Source organism: Jaculus jaculus, chromosome 7 (assembly GCF_020740685.1).
Source record: "Jaculus jaculus isolate mJacJac1 chromosome 7, mJacJac1.mat.Y.cur, whole genome shotgun sequence".
In the NCBI taxonomy this organism is placed as follows: domain Eukaryota; kingdom Metazoa; phylum Chordata; class Mammalia; order Rodentia; family Dipodidae; genus Jaculus; species Jaculus jaculus.
Window position 1 is genome coordinate 23,227,086 of NC_059108.1, and position 17,469 is coordinate 23,244,554.

Consider the following 17,469-nt stretch of genomic DNA (forward strand, 5'->3'; position numbering starts at 1 on the left):
GCTGACCTGGAATTCACAATGTAGTCTCAGGGTGGCCTTGAACTCAAGTCGATCCTCCTACCTTTGCCTCCCCAGTGCTGGGATTAAAGGTGTGCGCCACCACGCCTTACTCAAGACTAGTTTTTAAAAATGAAGTATTGTCTGTGGCATATGCTTAACATTACACAATTTGCTGTTTGTGAGGTCTGCATGTCCTCTTTTCCCTGGATTCTTGCTGTTCTTCATGCCTCTGGAGCTGTGAGGAAAATTAACAATTGAAAACTTCTGTAGCCAGTTCCATTGATTGGTGCCTTGATGTTTCTGGAACCTTAGAGAGAACTTTGTAGTCTTTCCAGATTTATATGTGACTGTTTGGTGTTGGTACAGGCAGAAGAAGTTGATAAGAACAGTGCTTTCTAATTTATCTTCTAGCAAGCTGTGGCTGTAGAACCAAGGACCTGGAGTTCCTGAACTATTTTCTGTTGGAAATTGGGAGACCTTCTTCAAAGAACACCCTGACCCAGATTTTTACAGCACTCCTTTCCTATTGCCTTTCCCTTGTGCTTTGAGTAGGACCGCTTCCAGCGTAACACGACTCTGTCCATGGCCGTGCTTGGCTCATTTTGCTAGGTCTCGTAGCATATTCTCTTGGCATGCATCTTTGGGAGAGAAGTGCCAGCATTAGCACAGTGTGGAGGTTTGGTTCAGGTGTCCCCCATAAACTTAGGTGTTCTGAATGCTAGTCTCCCCAGCTGATGGAGTCAATGCCTCCTGGAAGCAGTGTATTGTTGGGGGCAGGCTTATGGTGTTATAGCCAGTTTCCCCATGTCAGTGTTTGGCACAGACTCTTGTTGCTGTTGTCTGCCTTATGTGGGTCAGGGGGTGATGTCCACCCTCTGCCATCGTGGAGCTTCCCCTCGAGTCTGTAAGCCCAAATAAACCTGTTTTCCCCACAAGCTGCTCTTGGTTGGGTGATTTCTAATGAGAACCTGACTGCAACACAGTTTCACTAGGAAGACACTTCCTAGAACAAAATCAGGATTTTTTTTAAGGGTTTAATGTAAGTCAGTGAAGGAGCATGTCTTATAAATTGACCTCAGTTTGTAGATTTCAGAAATCTTGCCTGTGTGAAATCTAAAAAGGCTGTTCAGACAATATAGTTAGGTCTTTATAAAGAAATTAGTAAGCCAGGCGTGGTTGCACACGCCTTTAATCCCAGCACTTGGGAGGCAGAGGTAGGAGGATTGCTGTGAGTTCAAGGCCACCATGAGACTACATAGTGAGTTCCAGGTAGCCTGAGCTACAGTGAGACCCTACTTCGAACCCCCCCCCCAAAAAGTATAAACTATAGCCATTAATTTGGAAGTGTTAATTTAAAGGTGTAATCTATAAGTAAAATATACTCCAGTATTTATAGAAGTCCTGTGTGTGCTGATCTTGGATTTTGTCTTCTTACACTTCATAAATGATAAGGGTTTTTGTTTTCCCAAGCACCATAGTACTAATGTCCCTAAAGAATCATTAATAATTCCAGTAATATATTTCAGATTTTCTTTATTGTCCTAAACAAAATCTTTACTTTTATTTAATTTTGTTATTCTATGACAGTTTTAAGCTCCACACACTCCTCCTTGGCTTTTTCATTCATCAATGCACTGGAGGGAGAAATTAGTTTCTTTGTCCTGTAGAATTTTCTGCATCCTGGATTTGAGTGTGTTTGGTGTACTGTAGCAGTGTTCAACTCGATCTATATCCCCACCTTCCCCCTAAGGCTGGTATCTTTAGTGCTAAAGGCTAATTGGAGTCAGTCTTTTCTGCCCTTCCTTCTTTATTCCCTTATCTTTTTCTTTTCCCTTCCTCTTCCCCTTCCTACTTTAAGATCTGTGATATCATGACCTTACTGTATCACATCTTGAGAAGTATGCTCTCTGTCTGACCCTATTTCATTGAAACTAAGGTGGATTTGTAGATCCTATTTGTACACCATTGAAATGAGTTACTTGGCAGCAGTCCAGCCACCTGGTTGGCAGTTGAGTGCAAATCTGAAATGCATTGCAGTAATTCAGGTTTTTTCTTCAGTTTAGATCTTCAGAGTAAAATTTAAGAAAAAGTAACAATATCATGCATTATATTAGATGTAGCTGAAGAAATTTTTACTTTGAACTTGTTTTAAGAGTGAGTAAACTCTGCAATTTGAGCATACTAACATGTGATTTTTTTTTTTTTTTTTTATTGTGGAAAGCTTACTTATTTTTCTCCCATTATTTTCAGCTCCATTTACCTCTTAATTCTCCTTTACCTGGAAGTGAATTGACCAAGGAACCTTTTCGTTGGGATCAGAGACTTTTTGCATTAGTGTTGCGGTTGCCTGGCACCATGTCAGTAGAATCAGAACAGTTGACAGGAGTGCCTTTAGATGACTCTGCAATCACACCGATGTGTGAAGTGACAGGAGGTAAGTTTTTGCTGGTCGTCATTCAGCAACTTAAACAAAATTTTAGAATATGTTTACATGTATATTTCAAAAATTCCATGTTTGGTTAAACAAGTAAACACTGATAGTAAACATTCATAGACATACGGTTTTAAAATCACATTTATTGATGATGCTGTTTGACCTGATTTTAATAGTTGTGGTTATTATTGGATTTTGGGTTATTTATCTATATAAAAAGACTAGTATTTGTACTTTTTAACAAATTTTCATATCTGGAAAGGTCACCAGTGATTTAGAAATGCTGTAACATTCTCTTGTTTTTTTGGTTTTTCGAGGTAGGGTCTCACTCTGGTCCAGGCTGACCTGGAATTAACTTTGTCATCTCAGGGTGGCCTTGAACTCATGGCAATCCTCCTACCTCTGCCTCCTGTGTGCTGGGATTAAAGGCGTGTGCCACCACGCCCGGCTATAAACAGTGTTTTGAGAATCATTTTATTATCCATTTGATTGGATATGCCTGAATAAGTGAAGATTTTACTCACCTTACAGATCACTTGTTCATATGTCAGTTAGTTCCCATGCAAAGTGACCAGTAATGAGAATTTTAAATAGAATATATATGAGGCTCAGATGTTTTCTAATGTGGTTAACGGGTGTGTTGATTTCATGTAGGAAAGTGTTGAGTGCTTGCTTTATCTTACCTGCCAGAGGGTCTCTAACCTACATAGTCCATGCTCTACACAGACTGTTTAAGCTTACCTACACATACAAGAGAAAATAGAAATTCTTATTAATATTTCAAGTCCTAATTAATGTTTCTTGTAAATGTCTGTTGGTCTTGGAACTTTGCGAAAAGCATGTGATCTATATAGGCATGTGAAGTGGAAAAATAAGGAAATTGTTACTCACGTCATAGGTGCTCCCATGTAATACCTTTACAATTCAGTTTATAGAAGATGAAGAATAAAGGTACATGTGTAATTCCTGCCCCCTCTTTTTTTTTTTTTTCAATACAGGGTCTCACCCTATCCCAGGCTGACCTGGAATTCACTATGTGGTCTCAGGGTGGCCTTGAAGTAATGGTGATCTTCCTATCTCTGCCTCCTGAATGCTGAGATTAAAGGCGTGTGCCACCAAGCCTGGCTACATGTGTATTTTTTTCTCAGTGACAGCCTGTCATTGGAATTTGAAAATTTACTACTAACAGTAGTAGTAGTCCTGTTATGTGCATAATATTGTTTATTGGCAGTCCTAATGGCTTCTATGTTATGTTCTACATTTGTATTCATGAAATTTTAGCATTCAGCCTTTTATTTTTGTTTTGTTTCTTAAGTCTAGGGTTTTTACTTAATAGATTACAAAGGGCTTTCTGGGGAGACATTTTCTCATTGAAAGTTTTTTTTCAAATATTTTTTTATTTGTAAGCAGATGGGAGAGGGAGAGAAAATGGGAGTGCCAGGGTCCCTCCAGCTGCTGCAAATGAATTCCCAATGTATGCATATTTTGTGTATCTGGTTTTGCATGAGTACCGGGGAATCAAGCCCTGGTCATCAGAAATTGTAGGCAAGTACCTTTACTGCTGAGCCATCTCTACAGCCCTCACTGGAAGTTGCTTATGGTGAATTATTTAGTTTGAACTCAGAATAATGAAAAAATTATGGGACTGGTTGTACCTTTGTCCTCCAGGATCAGAACCATTGATTACATCTTTCAGTGATACAGAAGTCTTAATCAAGAATTTAGAAAGATTTTCCTGAATAAACTTACTTGATCCTTCCTCATACAGTTTTTTCATTTCCCCTTTTTTTGTGTTCTTGTTAGCAATAATGGGAAGAGATACAAATACTAGTAATCTCTTCATATGTGTGAATAATTTGTTTTCTCTTTTTAATTTTTTTAAAATTTATTCACTAGAGACAGAAAGGGCTAGGGGAGAGAATGGGTGTGGCAGGGCCTTCAGCCACTGCAAACAAACTCCAGAGGCATGTACCACCATGTGCATCTGGCTTACATGGGTCCGGGAGAATAGAACCAGGGTCCTTAGGCTTTGTAGGCATGTGCCTTAACTGCTAAGCCATCTCTCCAGCAGTTTTCTTCTTTAATTGAAAAGAACGAATGTCCACTAAAGGAAGTTTTAAAGATAAGAGTACCATTTTTGGAGATTCACGCACCTGAAAAATATCAAGAACAAAAAGGCTAATATCCACTGTTACTGTACTAGACAAACATGTGATCCCTACTCAATTCCTGTGCATTTTTTATTTTAGTACCAAAAGTTGTGAACGTACATTAATTTTTCCTTTCTAGGGTAATTCATGTTCACTAAGGAAAACTAGGAAGACATTCATCTGTGTTGTTCAAGTCATCAGTGTGTTTTTAAAAAAATTATCTATTTATTTATTTTTCTGACAGAGAAATAGGGAAAGAGAGGGAGGGAGTAAGGGGGGCAGAAAGAGAATGGGTGCACCAGAATCTCCAGCCACTGCAGACAAACTCCAGATGTGTGCTCCCCCTTGTGCATCTGGCTAACGTGGGACCTGGGGAATCCAACCTAGGTCCTTTGGCTTTGCAGGCAAATGCCTTAACCACTAAGCCATTCCTCCAGCCCCGGTGTTTTATTTTTAACTATGCCTTTAAATATTGTACAAATCTGTAAAAACTTTTGCTGTTGATGTCATCAGGTAATTAATGAGTCCCACTCTATGCCACATGACCATTCTAGATGCTGGGAACACATCAGGGGCAATAGAAAGTTTGTATATTTGGACTGGTCAACAAGAATAATTGTGTAAAATAAGTTAATGTTTTAGAGATTGCTACCTACTAGAAGAGGAAAAATTTAACTTGATAGACGGTAACTTAAGTTTGACAATGAATATTGAATAAGTTTTCTTATACCTAAAAATTGGACATGCTGTAATATTTAGGAGTAGTAGGGAGACTGATGTGTCGACCTTACATCAGGAGTAGCAGCAGCTAACTGCTAAGTAGAGACAAATATTGTCTAAATGCCTTTTAGGATGTAGTTAATTATTTTTATTTTACAAGTGTGGAAATCTGTTTTTTATGGGGTGTGTTATTGGACTTCTGGTTTTATATGTGTGTGTGTATAGTGTGGTGTGTGTGTGGTGTGATGTGGTGCTTGTCTATATGTATGCTTGTGTGCGGGCGCACATGTGGAGAGCCAGAGGAGACTGTGGTGTCCTCTCTTATCACTCTTCTGCATGTGACCTTGAGGGGAAGTTTCAGATTGGCTCATCAGTGAGCCCTGCTGGTTCTCCTGTCTCCACTCCCCTCGACAAGAGACTGGGGTTGTAGGTATGTACGGCCACACCCAACTAAGGACAAAACTCAGTCCCTAATGCTTATCCAGCTAGCACTCTCGCCTGACGAGCTCTTTTCCCCAGCTCCTGGATTTCTCTTCCAGCCTGTCGGAATAAATTGTAGAGAATATGGAAGCAGCAGAACCAGGAAGGAACAACAGTGCTTTGGTCTTGAGTACTGGATTTGGAGGTGATTAGAGATATGTCTGGTGCAGGAGAGAAGGAACCATGCATGATTCCCGGGTGATTCATTTGCATTTAACACTAGCACCGACTTGCAGTGCTCTGAATTCACTTGTGAACATCAAGGAGAAGCAGTTTTAGAGGAGGTGCACGGACGATACCAAATTTAAGAGTGCCTCATCAACATGCTAGTGAAATTACCAAAGAAAAAGGCATTTTACAAAAATTACATATTTTTCTTGATTAAATACATTTAGCTTTCTTTGCTTGCTTAGGGCCTAACTTAGAAATGTTCTTCTGCTTCTTCAACATTTTATTTAAATGCTGATCCTGCCTTCAGTGAGAGTTTTTGGAACTCTACCTAAACCAGCTTCTTGGCTTGATTCTAGAAACTTTATGCTCTGCATATAGTATTGTGTATTACTTGGAAGGACAGTAAGCAAGCATAAGAGGAACATTACCTAGTGTACAGGCATACTCTGAAAGGGAGGGAAGTTCATTATTGCTCTCTGGCTTGGTTTCAAAATAATATTTATTTGCCAAATAATTAATTTGCTAACTTTAATTTTCATAACAATCCTGGTTAGTAATTTTATTCCATACTAAAATTATTAAGTTGGCTTGCTTATATTTTCTAATCAGTGACACAGAGTAGTTGTTGCAGTCAGGTTCTTATTGCTGGCAGAAATTATCTGACCAAGCATAGCTTTTGGGCAAAAAGGGTTTATTTTGGCTCACAGACTTGATGGGAAGCTCCAAGATGGCAGGGGACAATAGCTGGAGAGGCGGCTTAGCGGTTAAGGCTACCTGTAAAGCCTAATGACCCAGGTTCAGTTTTCCAATACCCACATAAAGCCAGATGCACAAAGTGGTGCATGTATCTGGAGTTTGTCTACAGTGATTGGAGGCCCTGGTACACTCATATTCTTTCTCTCTTTCTCTCTCTGCTTGCAAATAAAAAGAAGTTAAAAAAAAAAGTAACTGTGTGTGTGCGTGTGTGTGTGAGCATGCATTGAAGATTGAATCCAGCACCTTGTGCATATCAGGCCAGTGCTCTCCCACTCAGCTCCAGGTAAAATTAATTAAAATGATTAAAAATGGCTCAGTTGATAAAGTGCTTACAATTTAAGCAGCGATACCTGAGTATGTCAGTCAGACCACACATATGAAGCCCAGAAACCATGGCTGATTTCTGTAATCCTAGCATGCTGACTTGGATGATGAGATGGGAGGCAGAGACAGGAGAATTTCTTGGAAGATCAGGGCAAGCCCACCAAAGAATAGGAGAAACCCTGCCTTAAATGAGGTAGACAGGCGAGAAGTAGAGCTGAAAGTTGTCTCTGACCTCCACACATGTGCATGCACCTGTACACACGCAGAGTTTTTAAAATGATTGGAATATTGCTAGCCTCATAGATACTCAAAGCTTGGTAGGTAGTTATTTATTATGATTATCATTAATGCTGACTTTGAAAATTTGAATGTCTTATCACCTAAGTAATGTTCTTTTTCTATTATGGTAGTCTTTACAAATCACATTAAGAATAAATTGATAAGGAGAATTAGATTTGTCAAATATGATGTAGCTTACATGTTAAAATGATTGGATTTTTTGTAAGAGGAGATTTTCATACTGAGCTTATCACAAATAACATTGCAAAGTGTTTTGTTGATTATTAGGTTTTAGCTGTTAGATTTTTAGTGATTAAGATCAGCACTGTATATAGAAGTATGATTCAGGTATGATATATAATTACAAATGTCATAGCAGCCACATTAATAAAAACAATTCTATTGAAATTAATGTTAATGGAATTTAGTTTTTTATTTAAATATGTCCAAAATACTTTTTCAACATGAAACTAACACTTATAAACTACTAAAGAAATATTTTACATCCTTTCATATTATCTGTGATATTAGGCATATAGTTTATACTTAAACATCTGAAGTTGGAGTACCCATGTTTTAGTTAGTAATAATCATATGTGACTAGTATCTCCATTATGAGACAACAAAGAACGAGTTATTTTTGTTGAACAGTCCCTATTAAGACCAGGGGTGGTGATGCATACTTGTAATCCAGCACTTAGGAGCTGAAGGCAGCCTGAACTGTACGGCATGACCCTATTCTCTTCAATAAAAAAAATAGAAAAAAAAAGACCTTTTCACTTTTTTTTTCATAGTGTATGTGAGTACATGTGGAGGTCAGTGTCAGGTGTCTTCCTTAATTGCTTTGCACCCTGCTTATCTCAGACAAGGGATCCTTCTGTTTCTGCCTCCTGGGCCCAGCTTTCTGATTGGGCACTGGGGCTCAATACTTGCACAACAAAGTGCTATTATTGTAATGTTCTGAATGAAATGTTATGCATTAAAATATACACAAAGCCAAGTTAAGTAACTCTTAAATATATAAGTACATGAAATTTCAAAAAATAAAATGCTGCTTACTACCTGTATGTTGAATTGCAAACACTTAAAATATGCAGCAACTTCTAGCAGTCCAGCTAGATAATTTTTGTCTTCTATGTGCTTAGCACAAGTCATAGTGACAGTATTTTTGTTAAGCACGAATTAAGGTTTTAGGAGCGTTACTGTGGATGTGGCATGTGTGTCTGTCTACTAAAGGTAATTATATTGGGTAACATTAGAGATTGCCCTTTATAAAAGATAGATTGGATGTCATTTCTTTTGTTCAGTCTATGGTCTTTATGTTTAATTTGCCTACCCTTAGAAAAGTGTACATATTTTTCACAAAATAGGACTATTGATTTGTTAGAAATAATAATTTATTGTCACTTATTAAGATTATGAACTGTCAACTTTTACCATTGAATTTGTTAGTGTTGTCAGGAATTCAACTACACTTTTTATGGAATGTAGGAATTCTTAAAACTAACTAGTTTACTTTGTTGTTTTTTTTTTTTTCTTTAAATCTCAGGCCGCTCATACTCTGTCTGTTCTCCAAGAATGCTTAATCAGTGTCTGGAGTCCTTGGTGCAGAAAGTACAAAGTGGGGTGGTAATAAACTTTGAAAAAGCAGGACCAGATCCTTCCCCTGTAGAAGGTATTATTGTATTTTTCTTGTAGACATCTGAACTTGCTTTATATTATCAATTCTTCATCTAGAGCTGAAAAATACTGTGTATATATATTGGCCTTAAGATGAACAAGGCTAAATTGTTGGCATGACAGGACTGTTATTGGTAATGAATGGGGAGATAATAAGAATGTCAGTATGAGCTGATGTTGGTTCAGGAGCCATCACCCTTTATAGTAATGATTGTTTACAATCTGAATTTTAGTAAGAACCACCTTTTTAAGCATTAAACAGATGAGCAAATTCACATTTCCATATATATATATATATATATATATATATATATATATATATATATATATATCATTACCTGTCATTAGATCCCTTACTTCTTAGTGTTTTGACCCTAAATGTGTATCAATTCCTTAACTACTTATGTTCCAAGCAAGGATCAAACTAATCAGGACATATGGCTTGTGTGAACCACAAAAGTGGAACCTCCTTTGCCATTTAGCTTATTTCTTTTCAAAGTCTAACTCAGTCGTACCTCACTTTATTTTCAGCTATTGTGATCATAAGTTATTTACAGTTGGCAATGGTCTTAAGGGGGTCATACTAACCCATGGACAGTTTATAGCTGGAGCCCTCTGCATTGCCCTGTCAGGATTAGAAAGTCTTGTTAATAACAACAATAATAATAGTAAACATAAAAAAGAAAACAAAAGGTTATTAGAATGTATATGCCTGAAAATTATTTTAATGTTGGTTTAGACTTAGATACTGTGCATGAATGTTTATTAAATTGTTGGAGAGAAGTTCTATTTTGCTAGAATTGTTTTGTAGGTGTTTTGGCTCTGGAGGTGCATATTAACTTTATTTTTCTTTTTCTAATGTTAGCTTTTAGTAAAAATGACCTCTAAAAGGCCAGGTGTGGTGGCGCACGCCTTTAATCCCAGCACTTGGGAGGCAGAGGTAGGAGGATCACCATGAGTTCGAGGCCAGCCTGGGACTACAGAGCCAGTTCTGGGTCAGCCTGGACTAGAATGAGACCCTACCTCAAAAAATTAAAAAAAAAAAAAAATCTCTAAAATTGTGGTGTGTGTGTGTGTTAGTTATTGGGGATCAAACCAAGGGTATTGTGAATGCTAGGTAAGTGCTCTACCCTTGAGCTGTAGTCCCAGTTTAAGAAATAATCAACATTTCAGTGCTTTTGTAGTATTTACTGTGTATCTAATGCCATGGTATGAGCACGATGAAGGTGGATTGGGTGCTTGTCCTTATCATTTGGTAGGGAAAACCTTTATTATTACAACATACCAACCATTAAGTATGTTTTTCTTGTTCTAATTGGTGTCTTGGTGAACTCAGTTGGAATTTATAGACTAGCGAATTATGGTCTAGTTTAAATACTAGGTGGCCATAGTATTCTTCCATTTAAGAAGAAAAGGAAAGTCCAGAAATGAACAAGCACTGGGATATTTTTATTAAGTTATACTAGATGTAATTTATTTGTCCCCTAGCATAGTGGTATATTCTGTGTCTTAATTTCTTTCCTGTAGATGGGCAGCCAGATATATCAAGACCTTTTGGATCTCAACCTTGGCATAGCTGTCACAAACTCATATATGTCAGACCAAATCCTAAAACAGGGGTTCCTATAGGCCATTGGCCTGTTCCAGAGTCTTTTTGGCCAGATCAGAATTCTCCAACACTTGTAAGTACCAGAGAGACCATGATGACTGTGTTGTTGTAACGGTGTAGCTCCTTTTCATATTAATTTTTCTCTTTGGTTTCATTTGGCTTTTGTTTTTGAGACAAGGTCTCACTACATAGCACAGGCTGTCCTTAAACTCAATAAATAACACAGGCTGGCCTCAAATTGCAGTCATTTTAAGTATGATTGGCAGTTGCAGCATGATTCATTTGTAGAAACTAGGCATATGTTTGAAGTGCTGTGGCAAGATGTGGCTTTGGTATATTATGAAGCAATAGAAAAAAGGGCATTTGTTTCCTTTAGAATCTAATGTTATATCTGTATTTTTATTGTTGGCTTCTGGATATTAATCATAAATGTTAAAAGATTTCTTTTTTGGACTTTAAGCATAATGCAGCAGGAGGATTTATCCCTGGGATACAATTTTAAATTTAAATGAAGGCTTAGAATACTTCTCACAGTCTGCATACAGTCTTTCAGGTGCCTCGCACTGTTTTAGTGTTGCAGGATTCTTGTTGTTCTGAAAATTAAAATTTACAAAGGTTTTCTAGTCATGTATGTTTAGGAACAGCCAAGCTCATCGAATGATCAGTTTGTTGTTAAAAAAAAAACAAAACTAATGCGAGAGATTTCATTGAGTTTTTTTTTTTTTTTTTTTTTCTGAGAGGGTGTATATTTAATTTTAGTTTACTCTTAGAGCTTTCAGTTTCTTAATTTTACTTTTCCAGAGCATTTCAAATTTACCATCCATATTTTCATGAAATACTATCTTGTTTGTGTTACTATATTTAACAGCTAAGCATGATATATGACACTTACTTGTTATATCTTAATGGAGAACCAAAACCGGCCAGCCACAAACCTTGCATATTAACATTGCATAGTATTACAGGTTGTTAAAGCTATAAGTAGGAGTTTAGTTCGAAGAATAGTGATAGTGAAAAGTATGGAAGTTTAATTAAAAGAAGGACAAGATATATTTAGAGAAACAACAAGTAGCTGAGAATGTTGTTCAGTAAATCAAATTGCTTATGATCTTAAATGCAAGGGTAAGGAATTGTTCAGAGTACATTTAAAGTTGATTTTTATGGGCATGACACTTGAGGAAAGTAATTCTTTTAGTTGTTATATGTAACAGAATTAGAAAGGTTAGTTGGTAGGAAAGTTATCTATAGGGCTTTTGGTATGGTTCAGCTAAGAGAATTACAATAATGGAAGAGATATGGAAAGAATTTATAATATTTGGTAACTAAAGACTGTTAGCTGAGAATGAAACTTCTTATAAATAAATATTTCTACTGAAGTTAAATGAGACTTATTAGCTGTGGATGTTTGATAATTCTCCAGGTCCCCACTTCCCATTTGTTTATTTATTTATTTTAAAATTTTTTTGTTTATTTTTATTTATTTATTTGAGAGCAATAGACAGAGAGAGAAGGAGGGAGGGAGAGAGAGAGGGAATGGGCGCGCCAGGGCTTCCAGCCACTGCAAACGAACTCCAGACGCGTGTGCCCCCTTGTGCATCTGGCTAACGTGGGTCCTGGGGAATAGAGCCTTGAACCAGGGTCCTCAGGCTTCACAGGCAAGTGCTTAACCGGCAAGCCATCTCTCCAGCCCCCCATTTGTTAAGTAGAGATCAGTTTCTGTCTTATAGTATTGTCAGAGATTAAATAAATATAAGGATTTTTTTCCTCTAATTCTAGAGTACTTTTTCTTCTACTTTTTCTATTTGAGTTAGAAGGAAGGAATTTTTAAGACTGATGTGAAAGACTATGCAAACTGTTAGAATTACTTCCTAGGCCTTCATTTAAGGTTCAGATATGAGGGTGAAATATTTTCATCCAGAAAGTCAACATATTTTAGTAAATTGTCAGTTGCAGCTAGGTAAGGACATACAGTAAATTACCTGGTGCTTGCCCTCTGGAACAGCAACATGACTGGTCTTTAGGCAGGTTAGATGTATACATATCATGAAGTACTATGTGCCAGTTGTAATAGAGGCCAGGAGCACAGGCAGAGGAGGTAGGGTCTAACCATCTAGTATGTGTTTGGAGTACAGATTGGGAAAGGGTATTAGGGAAGTGTGCTAGAGGTTGGTTCTTGCCAACTCACTTAAAATTTATATTTAATTTTTTTGTATGAAAGAGAGATAGGAGGAAGGGAGAATTGGCACACCAGGACCTCCAGTCATTGCATTTGTACTCCAGATGCATGTGCCACCTTGTGCACATGTGTGACCTTGCATGGTTGTGTCACCCTGTGTGTCTGACTTATGTGGGTTCTGGAGAGTCGAACATGGCTCCTTAGGCTTCACAGGCAAGCGCTTTAGTCACTAAGACATCTCTCCAGCCCAAAATTTAGGCTTCTTTCTTTCTTTTTTTTTTTTTGTGCAAGAGAGAGAATGGGCGCACTAGACAAACTCCAGACACATGCGCCACCTTGTGCATCTGGCTTATTTGGGTCCTGGTGAATTGAGCCTGGGTCCTTTGACTTTGCAGGCAAGCACCTTGACCACTATGCTATCTCCCTGGCCCCTCCCACACCCCCCCAAATTATTTTTTTTTTCTTAAAAATAAGAACAAAGGGGCTGGAGAGATGGCTTAGTGGTTAAGCGCTTGCCTGTGAAGCCTAAGGACCCCGGTTCAAGGCTTGGTTCCCCATGACCCACATTAGCCGGATGTACAAGGTGGCGCACGCGTCTGGAGTTCGTTTGCAGTGGCTGGAAGCCCTGGCGCGCCCATTCTTTCTCTCTCCCTCTATCTGTCTTTCTCTCTTATGTCTGTCGCTCTCAAATAAATAAATAAAAAATGAACAAAATAAATTAAAAATAAATAAGAACAAAGTCAAAGGCCCAGGCATGGTGGCACATGTCTTTAATTATAGCACTCGGAGGATTGCTGTGAGTTTGAGGCCAAACTGAGAGTACATAGTAAATTCCATGTCAGCCTGGGCTAGCACAAGACTCTACCTCAACTCCCATCCCCCATCCCCAAAATGAAAATAATAAAGCAGTCAGGATTGGTATATGAAACACAGAGAAATGAATGATGGTGACCAGCTGCATGTGGTCAGCATGGTGGTAATGCAGAATGCTCGTCTGACTGGGAGGAAAGGCATTTAGGGACTTCATCATCAAGGGTCCGCACGTGAGACCCTGAGAGTCTGGAGGTGGCTCAGTGGGTAAGAGGACTGCCACGTAAGCACAGTGATCTGAGTTTGATCCCCAGCACCCTTGTAAAAAGTTGGGTGTGGCCATGCCTACCTATAACCCCAGTCCTGAGAAGTTGGAGATGCAGGGTAATTGGTTGGGCTTAGTGGTCTGACCAAAGATGACATCTCCAGGCTCAATAAGAGACTGTCTTAAGAAATCAGAATGGTACTTTTAATAGTAAATTAAACTCATTAACAAAATTTGAGGAACTAAGTTTGATGAAGATATTTTCTCGTATTTTGTGTAAATAGTAATAAGATTTTCCCCTCCAGCCACCTCGTACATCTCATCCTGTAGTGAAGTTTTCCTGTACGGACTGTGAACCAATGGTCATCGACAAACTGCCTTTTGACAAATATGAGTTGGAACCTTCACCACTGACTCAATTTATTCTGGAAAGGAAGTCTCCTCAAACATGTTGGCAGGTGGGCTGAAAAACCTATAGTGAATAGTATATGTAGATGAGATGCTTCTTTAAAAAGCTAAATTGGCTCATGGGTTTGTATAACATTTATTGAAAGTTATTCAATTTAATCACTCTCCCCCCGCCGCCCGTTTTTACAGGTGTATGTGAGCAATAGTGCAAAGTATAATGAGCTTGGTCATCCCTTCGGTTACTTGAAAGCTAGCACCGCACTGAACTGTGTCAACTTGTTTGTCATGCCTTACAATTACCCAGTCCTCCTTCCTCTTCTAGGTAAGTCAGTCTTCTTTGCTCTCTTTCTTACCATTTATAAGATTTACCTTAAGGAAAAACTTGGGTATCATATATTTCTTATCTCTGAAAATTAGTGAAAATGGTTCTAATATTTTTAAATATTAAGCAAATTTAGAGACATTTTTATGACAACCTGTTCATGGTTATGATAAAGGTCAGTGTTGAAGCATCTTCTACAAATAAACATAGTTGATTAAAATTTTTAAATATTTTGATTTTTCTGTAAATAAATTTCTTACACAACGTGAATTTCTGATGTAGGCTTTGTATTTATTGTATGATGCATAAAGCATAGTTTAATCTCAAAATACGAATTTGTGTTCTAAGACTTTATTTAACTTCCATTTGGAAAAATTTGTTCTAATGTTATGAGAAAGCCTGAAGTTAGTTTTTAGGGACAATCTTGCTTTCATTTTCTGAAAAGTACTGGGAAAACTTTATTCCCTCCATATAACTCATTAGATTTAAAAGTTATATTAAAAATATTAGTAGTTTCTAAAAATATTTAAAAAATGTATTTACTTAGAGAATGGGCATGCCAGGGCCTTCAGCCATGCATGCGCCACCATGTGCATCTGGCTTAGGTTGGTTGTGGAGAATTGAACCTGGGTGCTTTGGCTTTTCAGGCAAATACCTTACCCACTAAGCCATCTCTCTAGCTCCAGTAGGTTTATTTTTAATAAAATATAATTCAATAGAAAAATTAATTTATGTCTTCAAATCCATTTTGTTTCTAGGTCTAGACAGTACAGAAGAGTTTTCCTTAGTTAGAAAACATTTATTATTTGTTTGCAGAGAGAGGGCACAAGAATGGGCACACCAGCACCATCAGGCTTTGCATACACACAGCACCTTTACCCATTGAGCCCTCTCTCCAGCCCCCCTTGTGTACTGTTTAGAAGATAAATTGGCAACTTTTCACTTGTAAAATGATGTTACACACAGAAATGCTAAAACCTAAAATTTTAGTGCTTTTAATTTCGTTAAAAACTTAGGATGGTACTGTCACACAGATAACAAAGAAGGCTTCAAAGAGGAACTTTTGTTGTTGTTGTTGTTTTCAAGCTAGGTTCTCTGTAACCCAGGCAGATCTGGAATTTACTGTGTCATCTCAAGCTGGCCTTGAACTCATGGTGATCCTCTTTCCTCTGCCTCCCAAGTGCTTGGATTAAAGGTGTGCACCACAAAGTATGTGTGAAAACAATGTATGCTCTGATGTTTTTTTTTAACTATTTCTAGATGACTTGTTTAAAGTGCATAAAGCAAAACCAACATTGAAATGGAGACAGTCATTTGAAAGCTATTTGAAGACAATGCCTCCCTACTATCTTGGGGTAAGAATAATATTGTTAAAGTAGAACTTTTATGCTTATATTTTATTGTAGGTATTATAAACATTTATTTATTGCCATTGTAAAATAATAGTAACAACATTGTGTGCACCAGTACTATCCAGTGTGTGCAAGAACACATAGGTTTCTGTGATTTATGAAGAAATGATGATCCTAAGAACATTTACATGCCAGGCAGCATGTGTGTTAATACTACTGTTCATTTGTATAGTTATCCTATGAAGTTGAAACAATTTTTCATTGTATTGCATGGATGAGGAAGGAAAGTTATTGGAAAAAAAAATGATTTGACCAAAGTTATATAGTTAGTTAATGTCTGTGGGGTTGAGAAGTACTAGAATCCTGCCTGGCTTTAGAATTAGCTTTTTTTTTTTTTTTTTTTAAACTATGAATGGATTAATTTGACTCTCACTTAGAATTAGCTTTTAAAACAATGATTGTTGGCCTGAAGATCTCTAGCAGTTAAGTGTGCAACATGAGGTCCTGTAGAAGCCTGAGACCACTGTTCAAATCTCTAGAACTCATGCTACAACAGCTGGGCATGGCCACATATGTTTATAACTGCAGAACCACTGAGGTGCAGAAACCCTGAAAAGGGAGCTTGCAGAAAAAGACAGGAGTCTCGAAAGACTCAGCTCAAGCAAGACTGGGAGAAGAGCAATGGGAAGGGACACTGAACTCTCAGCTCGAGTCACCAGGACAGTGCCTGTGCTGTTACAAGGACACACTCATGTACACACACACACACACACACACACACACAGAGGGAGGGAGGGAGGGAGGGAGGGAGGGAGGGAGGGAGGGAGGGAGGGAGAGAAAAACAAAACAATGAAAAAGAAAAAAAAACTAGCAGATCATAGTAGTTTAGACCACTAATATAGGTTTTATTAAATACATTCTTTTAGTTTGTGAAAAGTAAATAAATAAGACCACTTTTAAGTATTATCTCTGCTTTTCTCTCCCATCCCCTTAACTGGCACAGTGTTGAATATCATTAGTCGCTTGTCTTTATGGTTGTAAGAGTTAAGTTGAATTGGAAGTTTGTCGTAGGCTGCCTGCCATCTTAGAGAGTGAAAAGGAACAAGCTCTTTGAACAGGAGCTACTAGTACATGTATTGACTCATTTATGTCTCATAGCAACTTTAGGACTTAGCCAGAGCTTCATGTGTATTAAATATCAGCTACCACGTGATTCCAGGTGACCACAGTTGTAATGCACTTTCTAATATGTCAGTGGCTGGCTGGCTGGCTGGCTGGCTGGCTGGCTGGCTTGCTTTCTCTCTCTCTCTCTCTTTTTTTTCTTTCTTCTGGATGCATCTCATTCACAGATGCAAGACATGTCTACTAGTTTGCTGTATAAAGTGTTTCCCACTTAGTTACTCCTTAGCATTGAACATTTTCACTACCCTGCATCCTTGTACATATTAGACCATTTATTCCTCCTGCTTATCTTTTCCTTCAGAGCTCGCTGCTGTTCACTTCAGCTAATGATAATAATAGTAAGGATTAGCA

The 17,469-nt window shown here is 37.9% G+C and overlaps 1 protein-coding gene across 4 annotated transcripts in view; it reads left to right on the plus strand.

Moving 5' to 3' along the window:
* Positions 1–17,469, plus strand: part of Ints6 (integrator complex subunit 6) — a 102,486-nt gene that overhangs the window by 55,521 nt on the left and 29,496 nt on the right. For all 4 annotated transcript variants that reach the window (XM_045154278.1, XM_045154277.1, XM_045154279.1 and 1 more), the window contains 6 exons: positions 2,251–2,434; positions 8,864–8,989; positions 10,522–10,676; positions 14,160–14,312; positions 14,452–14,584; positions 15,845–15,939. In XM_045154278.1, coding sequence (XP_045010213.1) covers positions 2,251–2,434; positions 8,864–8,989; positions 10,522–10,676; positions 14,160–14,312; positions 14,452–14,584; positions 15,845–15,939 — 846 coding nt within the window. The remainder of the gene's footprint in view (positions 1–2,250; positions 2,435–8,863; positions 8,990–10,521; positions 10,677–14,159; positions 14,313–14,451; positions 14,585–15,844; positions 15,940–17,469) is intronic.